The sequence below is a fragment of the Suricata suricatta genome, chromosome 17, assembly GCF_006229205.1.
Source record: "Suricata suricatta isolate VVHF042 chromosome 17, meerkat_22Aug2017_6uvM2_HiC, whole genome shotgun sequence".
Taxonomy (NCBI): domain Eukaryota; kingdom Metazoa; phylum Chordata; class Mammalia; order Carnivora; family Herpestidae; genus Suricata; species Suricata suricatta.
This window is the reverse complement of record NC_043716.1, coordinates 39,347,110-39,359,886: the sequence shown is the minus strand read 5'-3', so window position 1 is coordinate 39,359,886 and position 12,777 is coordinate 39,347,110. Positions and strand designations below refer to the sequence as shown.

At 52.3% G+C, this 12,777-nt stretch overlaps 1 protein-coding gene across 1 annotated transcript in view; it reads right to left on the bottom strand.

Annotated features, from left to right (window-relative positions):
• Positions 1–8,348: 8,348 nt before the first annotated feature.
• Positions 8,349–12,777, bottom strand: part of LOC115281635 (membrane primary amine oxidase) — a 5,838-nt gene continuing 1,409 nt past the window's right edge. Inside the window, exons 3-6 of the mRNA XM_029927052.1 lie at positions 12,725–12,775; positions 10,977–11,262; positions 10,430–10,559; positions 8,349–9,690 (exon numbers count right to left, since the gene is read on the bottom strand). Coding sequence (XP_029782912.1) covers positions 9,415–9,690; positions 10,430–10,559; positions 10,977–11,262; positions 12,725–12,775 — 743 coding nt within the window. The 3' untranslated portion in view covers positions 8,349–9,414. The remainder of the gene's footprint in view (positions 9,691–10,429; positions 10,560–10,976; positions 11,263–12,724; positions 12,776–12,777) is intronic.

Here is a 12,777-nt window from a genome sequence, read left to right as displayed (position 1 = left end):
ACTCCCCCTGTCCAGGTGGGCCAGGGCAGCAGCCTTGGGGGGCAGCTGCAGCTCCACCGAGAAGACGCAGTTATCTGAGGGGCGGGCCTGGGCTGCGTCCACCAGGCTTGGCCCCAGCTGCTGGGTCAGGAAGCTCATCACCGCCGTCAGCTCCTCTGGGCTCAGGTCTGCAAACAGCTGGCTCTGGCTGGGGGTTGTGGAGGGCTGGGCACTGGGGGAGACAGTGGGGCAGCGGGGAGGCTGGCTGGGTTCACATTCGCTCTGCAATCTTTTTTCACTCCCACCATCACCCATGCCTGTCATCAGAACACTATACAGGGACAAAATAATGAAGATAGTCATAGTTAAATCTCCAGGACTGTTCTCGGGCTCCTGAATCAGAACGCAGAATGGGAAACAGAAAGATAAAAGACAGACAGGACCTGGGTGCAGGATGCCTCTTTGAGTCTCTGGAGGTTCCTGGTCTCTGAGCGGAGTTGTTGGGCAAGAGGCATGATGGGCACATTGAAGATAAGCAGCCAAGGGCAGATGGGTGGGTGGAGGTGGGGGTAGAGCTGGACGGGGCCAGGGGTCAGGCCAAGCTGAGGAGGTGGGGCTGAGGTAGGAACCTGGACTTTAAGTGGCCCATGTGAGCCTCTGTCCTCTTGTTCCAAATCAAATACTTAGGGTCAAAGCTGGGGAGCCAAATGGGGGGAAGGGTAGTTTTGGGAGATAATACAGGTGGAGGGAGGCAAGAAGAAGTAATGGGGACAGAAAGGGATTGTCCTTGGGCTCTCCCTCCACCCCGCTCCAGATGGAGCCTTTCTCCTGGCTATAAGGCTGCAATTGAAATTCACCTGCCCAGACCTCTCCAGCCAGATTCCCCCTTCCCTCCAGGCTCTGCTTCTCATCACTCTCTCCTACTCCCCACTAGCCATCAACCGGAACCCCATGGGCAGGCATGGAAGGAGCTGGAGGTGCTGAAGGGCAAAGCTAGATCAACAGTGTGGGGGCTCCAATCCCCTAAATCACTGGAGGGGGGTGCACAGCGTGTGCAACCAGTCAGAAGTGGGGGCGGGGGGCAGGTGCAGAGTGTAGCAGAGGGCCTGTCTCCTCTCTGAACAGGACTGACAGGCCAGGTCAGAGTTCAGGGGACTTGGAACACTGGCTGTGGAGTTAGCTTGACCCTGAACTCCAGGAACCCCCTCCTCCAAAAAGTTGCAGAGACAGAGAGCAAAGTCAACTCCATTCTTTGCCAGATGATGTGCAGGAGACCCCCGTTGCCTGGGCAGCCAGGTCCCGAAGGGAACATGGAGAGACTAAAGGTTCCAAGGAGGGGAGAGGCTTCCCCCGTGAGCCTGGAGGAGAATCCTTTCCATCATGGAAAGATTTCCCCAGAAGCAGACATTAGACTAACCTTGCAGAAAGAAAGCGTTCCCCGGGCAGAGAAGTCAAAGGAAACAGAAGGTACAAAGGTAGAGAAACTTGAAACAGCTCGGCATGGACAGAGAATGGCCAAAAGGTCAGTGTATTTGATGTCAGGTGGGGACAGAATGGGGGCAGAAGAGGTAAGATCAGGAAGTTTTGTGTGGTACATGTTTTAAGCAAGGTAGTAATGGTGTGTAGATGGTGAGACATCTCGGAGTCTGGGAGAATTAAACCAGGTAAACAGACACTAAAAAGGTCAGATTGTCCAGAAACATGTATACATCCAGTTATAGTTTTGTTTTTGTTTTTGCCTTTGTTTTTAAAGACTTTATTTTTAAGTAATCTCCACACCCAGTATGGGGCTGGAACTCACAGCCCTGAGGTCAAGAGGCGCAGGCTCTCGGGGTCCTGCACCCAGTTGTATTTTGATATGGAGACTCAAATGATTTTCCTTTCCCTTGTTGTTTAAAGTGGTAAAAGTAGAGGTGCTCTCTCCAAAATGGTGAGAAAGTCAGGGTCCTCCATCACAAAATAACCTCCCTCCCCAACGAAGCAAGCCCTTGGGGTCCTCAAGGAAAATGGGAACTGATTTTTCTTCCTTATTTTGTCATTTTTTTAATGTTTTACTTTATTTTTTGAGAGATATAGAGAGACAGAGCATGAGTAGGGGAGGGGCAGAGAGAGAAGGAGGCAGAGAATCCGAAGCAGGCTCTAGGCTGTCAGCACAGAGCCCAATGTGGGGCTTGAACCCACGAACTGCAAGATCATGACCCGAGCCGAAGTCAGACACTCAGCCAACTGAGCCACCCATCCAGGCGCCCCGGAACTGATTTTTCTTTTGCTGATCCGGTTTTCATACTCTGTAGAAGCTCTTTGTGGAAGAAAGTATTTTAAAATTTTCTTATTTAAAAAATGTTTTGAAAACATTTTGATGAACACACGCAAAACATCAGTAAACCCATGTAGAAAGCATAAAGGAACGTACTGTGACAAATCCACCTCCCTTTCATCCCTTAAGTCCCCTCCACAGTCCCCTCTCCAAAACAAGAGCTTTAACCAGTGTCTTATGGATCATCTGGGGCTATTGTTGGGTGAGAGAAAAAGAAAATAGGGCTTTTGCACAGGAGAGTGGGTATGTGTCAACTCCCAGGGCAGGGCCCCCCCTCCCATCTCCACCCCAACAATGCTGGCCTCAGGTCCACAGAAACTGACCACTGTCACCAAAAACTAGCTGACCATCCTCTTCCCAACCCCCCACCCAAATCTCAGACTAAAGAGTCTCTTCCCTAACCCATGAAAAGAGAACCCCCGACAAGCATGCCCATGATTGAATTTCCTGCCAACCAGGTACAAGGGCACCAAGCTTGTTATCTGATACAGAAACATAAAGAAACATGACATTTCATACCTACCTGTGAGTGTTGGGGAGTAGGATCCTCACCCAGTGTTCCCATCAACTGAGCAGTGATACGGAGACGAGGCACTGGAGAAGTTGCAGTCAAGACAGAGACAACAGGATTACAACCTCGAGGCTGTTGGCTATGAGCCTGTGTGACCTTTAGGATAAGAGGAAACAGAACCTAATGTTAAGGCCTAAGCCCTGGCCACCAGCAACGTGTAACTCCGGGAACTCGGATCCAGGCTCTTTGGTAAGTTACTATCCCAGCTCTCAGCTAAGAACGCACCATTTTTTAAAATTCTTATGGTTTTTATTTATTTTTGAGAGACAGAGAGAGACAGCATGAACAGGGGAGGGTCAGAGAGAGTGAGGGAGACACAGAATCCGAAGCAGGTTCCAGGCTCTGAGCTAGCTGTCAGCACAGAGCCTGATGTGGGGCTCGAACCCACGAACTGTGAGATCATGACCTGAGCTGAAGCCAAAAGCCAGACGCTTAACCGACTGAGCCACCCCGGTGCCCCAAGAATGCACCATTATGACGGCTCACGTTTCTTTGTCCTGACCTGTGTCACCAAGCAGAAGTCAAGAACGTTCGCTCTAGGGGAGCCTGGATGACTCAGTTGCTTAAGCGTCTGACTTCAGCTCAGGTCATGATTTCATGGCTTATGGGTTCGAGCCCCACATCGGGCTCTGTGATGAAAGCTCGGAGCCTGGAGCCTGCTTTGGATGCTGTGTCTCCCTCTCTCTCTGTCCCTCCTGCTCATGTTCTCTCTCTCTCTCTCTCTCTCTCTCTCTCTCTCTCTCTCTCTCTCTCTCTCTCTCTCTCACACACACACACACACACACACACACACACACACACACACACAAATAAATAAGCATTAAACATTTTGAAAAAAAAAAAAGAAAAGAAAAAAAAAGGAATGTTGGGTCCAGTAAGGACCAGGGCCTCGTCTCCATGTCACAGGGCTCTCATGGGGGGAGATGGGTCATGACTGGGGGAGAGCCCTTTGCCTTGGCTGGTGGGGAAGCAGGTATATAAAAGATGCCACCCCAACCATCTTCCCTAAGTGACTTGCTGTCACACTGCTCCCTCTGATATCTCTACACAATTGTCCCATAAGGTGCCCCTTGGAGAATTACTCAGTAGACAGGACCACATGCCTCTCATTAGGTCTTATTTCCCTTTGAATAAACTTGACCCCAGCATCTGTGAATAGGACAAATTTATTCCCTGGAGCCAGAGGCCACCCTCTGCCTGCAGGCTGAAGACTGGACCCCAGGACGAGCTGTGTCTCAGCGGAGCTGCTGCTTCAGAGCCCCTGCGAGGTCCACTGGGCCACCCTGTGTGCACAGGTCATGCTCCACGCAGGTCTGCATGGCAGGGAAATGGCTGTGGCAACAGTGTGGAGGGGTGGAGCAGCGCATGGATGTGGGGCAGACTAGAGGCAGAGGGCCAGGATGAGCCCAGTCCCCTCAAGGACAGAGAAGAAGGAATAAATCTAAGATGTTTAAGGGCAGAGGTGACCGGATTGGGTGCCCGATTGGGTACGGGTAGGTGAAGAAGAACACGGCGTCTTGGGTGACACAAAGGTTTCCCGTGACTGGATGGGTGACGGGGCTTTTCACCAGAGAGGACATACATGAAGAGTGGCAAGTTTAAGGGAGAACCAACAAGGCTGAGTCTCAGGTGCTCATGGGAAGTCCCAGCATAGATGCCTAGAAACAGGGCAATTGGCTCTATGGGTCTGGAACATAGGAGGGATGGTCTAGGCCAGAAATAGAGATTTTGGCTAACAATGGTATTAGCAGTTAAAGTAAGAGAGGCTGAGATCACCCAGGGAGGACTTCTGGACAGAGAAGAGAAGATGCCCAAGACAGCACCCCGGAAAATGCCAAGGTCTGGGCCTATGTGGGCCAGTGGGGGAGCAGAGGTAAAGGAGCCAGCATATAAGACTGAGAAGCAGCAAATAGGGACAAGGAGGGGTCAGAATGTGGGGGAAGTCAAGACTGGCGAGAATTTCAAGAAGGGAGTAGGTGGTGGTGTCAAATGCCACCAAGAGGTTCAGAAAGTAGGCGTCTGGAAAGGGCCATTGATTCTGCATTTAGAGGTCACTGGTGACCTTTGTCAGAGCAGTGTCTGTGGCTGTGGGCCGGCAGAGGGAGGGCAGTGGGTTGGCAATGGCTGGGGGAGCACAGGAAGCAGACCCAGGAAGGATAGAACACTCCTTAGAGGAAGGAGTTTTTGCGAAGGCACAGACTGAGAGAGAGAAGACCCCCTGTCCCGGAGATGCAGGTCCCCAGGATGGCTTAGCAAGATGAGAGTTGAGAATAAGAGCCAGTCAAGAGGGAGAGATGGCAGATACAGGCAGAGGAGTGGAAACTGAAGGAGAACCTTGTGGGAGAAGCCCAAAGGGTGGGGTCCCTCTTACACAGGGAAAGGCTGTGGAATTAATGAGCCCATCCTCATTATCAAACAAAGAAGCTGTCACAGGGGCACCAAGCATCTTTTCTTTTATCAGGGTTTAATTTTTTTCAAACCCACTTTGCCTTGTATAGAGTCTACAAGGATGATTTAACCAATTATCACATAACCGCACCAACTATAGAAGAGCCTGACGGTTGGGTGGAATTTTTCTTCAATCAGCATCTGACTTTCTCGTTAAATACTAGGCTCTTCCGTTCAGGAAGAAAAGACCAGTCATTGGCCAGAGATCCCTCCTCACTTTCCCAGCAACCTCAGCAGAAGGTGAGGGAGGCAGGAGGGAGACATCCAGATGTGGGGTTCTGATTGAGGCAGCTCAGAAACAGCCTCATCGGGCCAGACCCCCCACAGGGGTCCTCCCCCAGGTCCTGCCATGTGTTCAGACCACCATCATTTCTGACTTCCAACCTGCTGTCTATGGCCAGGTCTTCTGTCAACTCTGTGGTTTATATCTGGGCCAGAGGGAATGTCCTGAAAGCCAAATCTGACACTTGTCACTCCCTTGGCCCAAATCCTTCCATAGTTTCCCACTTCTCTTAGAGTAACAATGGCTTGCAAGAACCCCTTCATCTGCCCCCTGCTTGCTCTGCCAGGCTCTCCCTGTAGCCCACATGTCTCTCATTGAACTTGGGTACTTGGAGGGTGCCACCTTGTCACCTCCTGGCCTTTGATCGTGCTGTTTCATCAGCCTGGAAAATTCTTTCCACTGTCCTTCTTGTCCCCAGTTTGGACATCATGTCCCACAGGAAGCCCTTCCCCATCCGAGTTAGGACCCCCTACTACTGTCTTCTTCCCACCTTCCATTTAATGGTCCTGCCTACAACTGTCCTTTACTGGCCTTACTCATCCAAGGACATCCTATTCACTGGTGTATCCTAGTCCCTGCATGTGCCTGGCCCTGAAAAGGCACCCTGTAAATCTTTGTTGAATGCATGAAGTAATCCTCTTGCACTCAGAGCTGGAACCCTTTCCGGGGGCCGCAGGTGAGAGCAGAGGCAAGTGATGAGTACATGTGCTTCTTCCAGGGCGTTCTAGTATCTGCATTCCCAGTGAAGTCCCAGTTATGCCCTCTGACCTAAGCCTCAGGACTCCCTTTGCCTAGCATCTCCTAGGGCAATGGGCCCATGTCCTAAATATTTTAGCATTGGAGGCATCTGTTCCTTCAGAACTTAACATCTTTGATAAGTTTCCTATCACTTGATCACAAATGTGAGGTCAACACGCTAAGCTGGCCTCAATGGTCTAAGGAAGAAATTGGGTTGGGGTAGAGTGCTGGAGGTCCACCTTGTAGCCCTCCTGACCCCAGCTGGGTGGACGTTCTAATGACCCACATGTCCATCCTGCCTCCTCTTATTTGAGGCTGGGCCAGGTGGTGTCATCCTTATGGTGACATGTAGAGACACAACCACACACGGTTACATTTTCGGAAAAAAGCTGGTGAGTATTTGCACCCACTCACGCATATGACCGCACACAAGTGCTCACCCTCTTTGGCCTGGACGTAGGTTTCAAGGTCATAAGTTTCATGACAGTGGGATGGGGTGGGGGGAGGGGTGGACACCAGCACCCCTTCATTCCATCTCCCCCAACAGTGACCACCGTGTGCCTGACCATAAGAAGAGTCAGCATGCATCGGAGGTTAAATTATTTAGGTCAGAGAAAGAGGAAGTACAAAGTCAGTGTCAGAGCCTACAGCTGGTCATGACATTCTTTTTCTCCTTGGTCTCAATCTTCGGTCACTCCTTGTCCTCGGTCTCCTGTATTGTCACTCCTTCCTCCCAGGCAGGCAGTGCCACAAACTAACGCAGCTGTCACTGGCCCGCTCTCCGCGCTGAAGTCTTTCTCCCTGTTCCTTGGAACCTAGTTTCTCTCCAGCTCACTGTTTCATCAACCTAGAAGTGAACTAGGGCTTGGGACAGCACAGAAGGTAGCAGAAACTTCTGTGTTGACTGACAGCCCTAGATAGGATCTCTCTCTGGTCATAGGCTGAGCGGAAGCCCAAATTGTTTTCCTTCACTTTGCCTCCCTGGCCTGGGCTTCCAGCAGTCACTTCTCTCCATTGCTTCTCATTGTCCCCCCTTTGAAGAGAGACAGGAGGAAAAAAGAGAGAGAGAGAGAGGGAGTGAGAAGAGTGTGGCTGAAGTTTCACGTTTTCATTGAGGATAGACAGGTAAGAGTGCAAAGGAGTTACCAGAGGCCACATCCATTTCTCTGGGTCTTGGAAACTTCACCAAATTGAGTCCCTGGGTCCATACCTTCATTTACTTTACCCTGCACCTACCCTCACCCCTTCCTAAAAGACTTGTCAATTAAAAAAAAAAAGTCAGGTCCTGTTTGGGTCCATTTTTTATTTATTTTGAATAGGTAATACAGTCACATGGCTCAAAATTAAAAATATACAAAAGGGTATTTAGTGTGCTAAGTCTCCTCCCTCCCGGGTCCGCCACCTCCCAGTTTCCCTCCCCAAAAGTATCCCTGGTCTCTTGTGAATATGCATATATAAGTGAATATGTTTTTATTTATTTTTTAAAGTTTATTTGAGAGGGAGAGAGAGAGAGAGAGGGAAGGGCAGAGAGAGAGGGAGGGAGAGAGGATTCCAAGGAGGCTCTGCACTGACAGTGCAGAGCCCAGTGTGGGACTTGAACTCACAAACTGTGAGATCATGACCTGAGCTGAAATCAAGAGTTGGACGCTTAACCAACTGAACCACCTAGGCGCCCCCGAGTGAATATGTATTTATTGTTTCCTCCATTCTACAACACAGAGGGGAGGTGCACTACACACACCTTGCCATTTGCATTGGAAGATCATTCCCTATTAGTATATAAAGAAAGAATTCTTTTTATAGCTGCATAGCACTGCGTTGTAAGTCAGGACAAGAATTTAGTTAACCAGTCCTCTAGGAAAGGATGTTTCCCAGTCCTGTGGTTCCCAGTCTCTCACTATTGGTGCACTACCCAGAACCCCTTGAAGGATAGCGGGGTGGGAGCCACCCCTGCCCCCCTGCCACCCAGCTCATTTGCATGGCCACATATGTTGGACACCTCTAGGTCGCTGGAATTCCAGGGTCTCGCTGCTTCTCACCATTGGTGCCCACCAGCCTTCCATGTCTGTTGCTGCAGAGTAGAGGTCACTGGCCACATACACCCCTGGCAAAAACCACCACGCCTCATTATCACCATACCTACACATCCACCTCGAAGCCTAACTTGAGCTGGTGCTGCTGTGTGTGTGGCCATCCTCTGCCAGAGACAGCAAGGCAGGTGAATACAAAGGGGCGGAGGGAACTTTCTTGGCCTGCCCCAGGACAGGGGTGGGGACAACTCCTAGTCCAGTATGTGACAGATACAGGGGGGACAGACAGGGATTGTCCTTTCAAACTAGATGTCCCTTGCATTTTTGAGACTTCCACAGACATAGAGCCAGAGGAGGAGAACTAAGTTGAGAAACCAAGACTAGGGGAGCATCAGGACAGAGGAACATCCTCTCAGGGCTGGGAGGGAAATCCCAGGATATAAGAACAGGTAGGAAAGTGAAGAGGAGACAGTAGGCAAAAGGAAGAAGAGGGGAAATAAGGAGGCCTTGGCTAAGAGGAACATGGGCTAAGGAACCCCTTCTAGCTTATCTGTGGATGTGTAGGCCTGGCAGGAACCTTGCCCTGGGGGTTCTAGGGGACTATCCCCCGTGCAGAAACACCACCTCGCCTCCCAAGGGAGGGACTGAGGAGGCTCAGGAGAGACCCCGAGATAGGTGAAAAAGATTTGGGAAAGCCAGAAATCAAAAACAAAAGCAAAACCACAAAAAAACAGGAGTCTCTGGGAAAACCTTGGCCATCAGTCCAGGCTTCACTGGCCATTCTATCTGGTCCAGGAACGCAGCAGGTCTGGGGCCAACAAAGCTGAGTTGTGTCTCTGCCCCTCCCCCACGCTCAGGATGCTCCCAGCAGGGAGGGGGTGTCAGGGAGGGCCCTACAGAGGGGTCTGGGGGAAGGAGAGGCGGGGAACTCAGGGGTGGAAGGAAGGAGAAGAGGGTACCAGGCTGCTTGGCCCAGTGCCCACTGCTCCCCTCCCCACACACGCTGGGCCTGGGGCCCCTGGCCACATTGCCCATCCCAGGGACCCCCTTAGTTGTGAGAGAAGCCCCCGTGGGAGAAGGCAGGGAGTTCGGGTGCACAGGCTGCATCCTGGGGAAGGCAGGCCAGGGGATTGACCTCGCAGGCCCCAGCATCCTGGTCCCCCCGGAAATAGACGGAATCAGGAGAATCGAAGGAAGGATCCTGGTCAAAGAAGTTGTAGGGTCGGAGGAAGAAGCCCACACCGTTCCCCACCGTCACCGTGTTGGGAACGTCTTCTGCATGTGGGATGTGCAGGAAACCAGCTGTCACCCAGGCCACCAAGTCCTGGCAGGGGACAAGAGAGAGGATCCTGAGGCCTGGCTTTGCTAAGGACATGCCTGCCTCCTCCAGCAGTTGTGTATGTACGGATTCACCTTGCCAGCCCACCTTCCCTCAAAAGGATCTTAAGTCTTTGAACAGTTTTCCTGCTGGCCCAGGAGTCCAAGCATAGTCCATTTCATACTGGAAGGCAGCCCCTGTCTCCCTGTCCCAGCCTGCGCCTCCATCTCCGACATGTCCCATCATACTGCCATCAGCCTATCCACCCCCAGAAAAATGACGCTCACAGGCTACTTCAGCTCGCCTCTCCCTCGGTCTCCAAGTGTCCCCACCTATGATTGAGAGGACGGAGCAGGGAGACCAGGGCTTGGGAGGCAAAAAAAAAGTCTGACATTCAGAAATTAATCTTTTAGAGGTCAAGCCAGTAATGAGAGAAGCTTTACACACAAGAGATGTGGTCTTCCAGCCCTCCTCCAACCCTGGGGCCCAGAGTCCGTGACGCTGAGACTCAGAATGCTGCAGGATCCCCAGGGTAGGGTGGGGCTTCAGCCAGTGTCTACAAAAGAACTGCCAGCATGGGAAGGTTCCCTCAAGAGGTAACGATCAGATCAGATCGGCAAAAGCATGGAAGGCAGGAGTCAGCTCCGCCCCTAGAGGACCAGATGGGTTTAAGGGAACTAAAGAAATGGTGGGGCTCCGCTTTGTGCCCCACCTCCCTCCCCCGACCCTCCCACAGTCAGCTGACCTCTCCAGCAATGGTCTCATTGTCAATGAAGTCAGTGAAATCCACGGTGGGCGTCCAAGGGTCGTTCTGATTGTAGATGCTGGTGCTGCTGGGTTCCTCCTCCTTCCGCCGGGTCACGGCCAGCTGGTACCTAGGGAGGCACTGGTCAGGCCTCCAGGGTCACTAACCCCTCCCACTGCCTGATTGTGATGGAAGGGGGCTGAGTGCATGGGCCTCAGGCTTCCCATCTCATTCATACCAAGACTCTGGTGCCACCTTGGTGGGTCAGCCAACTCTTTCCACATCCTCCGGTCCATCCCCCTGCGCTTTCACAGCACGGCTTCTCCCTCCATCCACAATGAGGAAGGGTTCTCCTGCCAGGGCCTTAGCCCTTTGCAGGGAACATACGCCCAGTGCATGGGTTTTGACAACCGGAAATCCTAAAGGAGCGCCCACCTCTCCTCCCACCTCTCTTCTAATAGTTTGAACTGAGTTCCCAGTTGCTCCTCCCCACACACCCTTCCTTTTCAGTCCTTCCCCAGCCTCTCTCCGACACCCGGCCACTCACCTTCCCCAGCTGAAGGCTCTCTCCAGGGAGCTGTTCTGCGGCAGTGGCTCCCCAGCAAAGCTGAGCATCTGGATGCGGTAGCCCCGCGGGTGACCCCACCTGTTGCTGTGGTTGCTGGCCAGGTACACGTAGCGGGGTGCGGAGCCTCCCAGGGGGAAGGCGGCCTGCTCCTCAGTCTCCAGCAGCTTGCGGGTCACCTGCAGCCTCTGCATCTGGTGCTCATGGCTCCAGGGGACCGCCGTGGGGACATAGGACATGTCCTCAGCCCAGACCCAGTTCTCTAGTCCTGCCAGGGTCGGTGGGGGTGGGTGGGAGGGAGAGCTGGTCATGCAGCTGCCTGTCCCCTCTGGACTCTGTCCCCTCCCTCCCCTCACTGCTTCAGAGTGGGGCCAAAGAGAAACCCAGAAGTGAGTGTTGCCCCCTGCTTCCTTTCCTCTCCCCGAGATATCCCTGATCTTTCAGCCAAAGCTGTTCACCTGTATTTCTTCAAGGATTTCATTTATTAATCCTTCACACTTATTAGTGGAGGGACTGTGCTCGCTCAGCCTTGGGACTCACGGAGGAATGAAACCCTGTGCTTTCCCTCCTGCTCTCAAGAAGGCTGCAGAAGGCAAAGCCCTGGCTGGCTGGCTGCGTGTGAGAAGCACATTCAAGGCCCAAGGTCACAGGAATGCCGGTGCAGGCAGGAAACAGGGGCCTTCCTGGGTGCCTTTCAGCCTTGTCTCAAGATATGACCAGCAGAGATGACACAGCAGGACGTTCTAGGGAGGGGCAGAACAGGAGCAAAAGCATAGAAGCCTGACTAGTGCGCTCGGCTTGTGTCCCGGGACAGGGAGGGTGTGGGCGTGGCTAAGCCGGGAGAGGAGTCTGAAAGGCAGGCTGGATCTGAACTCTTGAGGGGAAGGAACCTGCACCTCCTGAGGGCGGATCCTACAGGTGATGGGAAAATTGGACTTACTGGGGCGAGCAAGCAGGCACAGGCTGGTAGGTGGCCCCTGGACCTGAGAGGAAGAAGAATGGACATAGCAGAGAAAAGGCTGGCCCAGCAAGGCTTTGACATATTTTGGAGGCAGATCAGAAAAAAATGGGTGATTGACTCAATGTGGGGAAGGAAAGTAGAAAGACAGACTCCAAGACATCATGTATTCTTTGACTCTCCCTGTGACCGCCAGCCGCAGGATCTATCTGAGCACTCCACAGCACCTACGCTATAAAGTGTATTGTGCCCAGAGAGAGATGGAATTTCAGGGAGGTGGAGGAGGGGGTCATCTCCCAAGGAAATGTACAACCAGGGATGTCCCATGATGGGCCTGCGTGTGCCAGGGACTTGGCACAATGCAAACAGATCCTCCAAAACCTTGATACTACAGGCCACACACAGAGAAATGAATTGAAAAACAAATGGCTGCCTCTCTGGAGTGGGGCCTATACAAGAGCAAGAGAGGGAGGAGGGCAAAGGGGACCTTGTGAGTCCAGAGGCTGCCTCCTCCCTGAGCTTTTGCCATTTCTCAAGATTTTCAGATGAGGTCATGGGGAGGGAGGGGGGCAGCTCTGCACTCAGCCAATGAGCTAAGATCTAAATAAAATTCAGCAGCCAACTTTCTCCCATCCAACTAAAGAGGAAGTATGAAACTCCCAAACCACAACTCATGCTCAGATCTTCCTTCCCTGGATGGGAAAACTCAACGTAAACAGACAACGTTTCAGTCTCCTCTCCTGGAATCCTTGTTTCTGCCGGGATATCTTACCTGCTACGTCCAGGTCCACCTTGAAGTGGGCGCTGTGGGTGTGGACGGTGCCC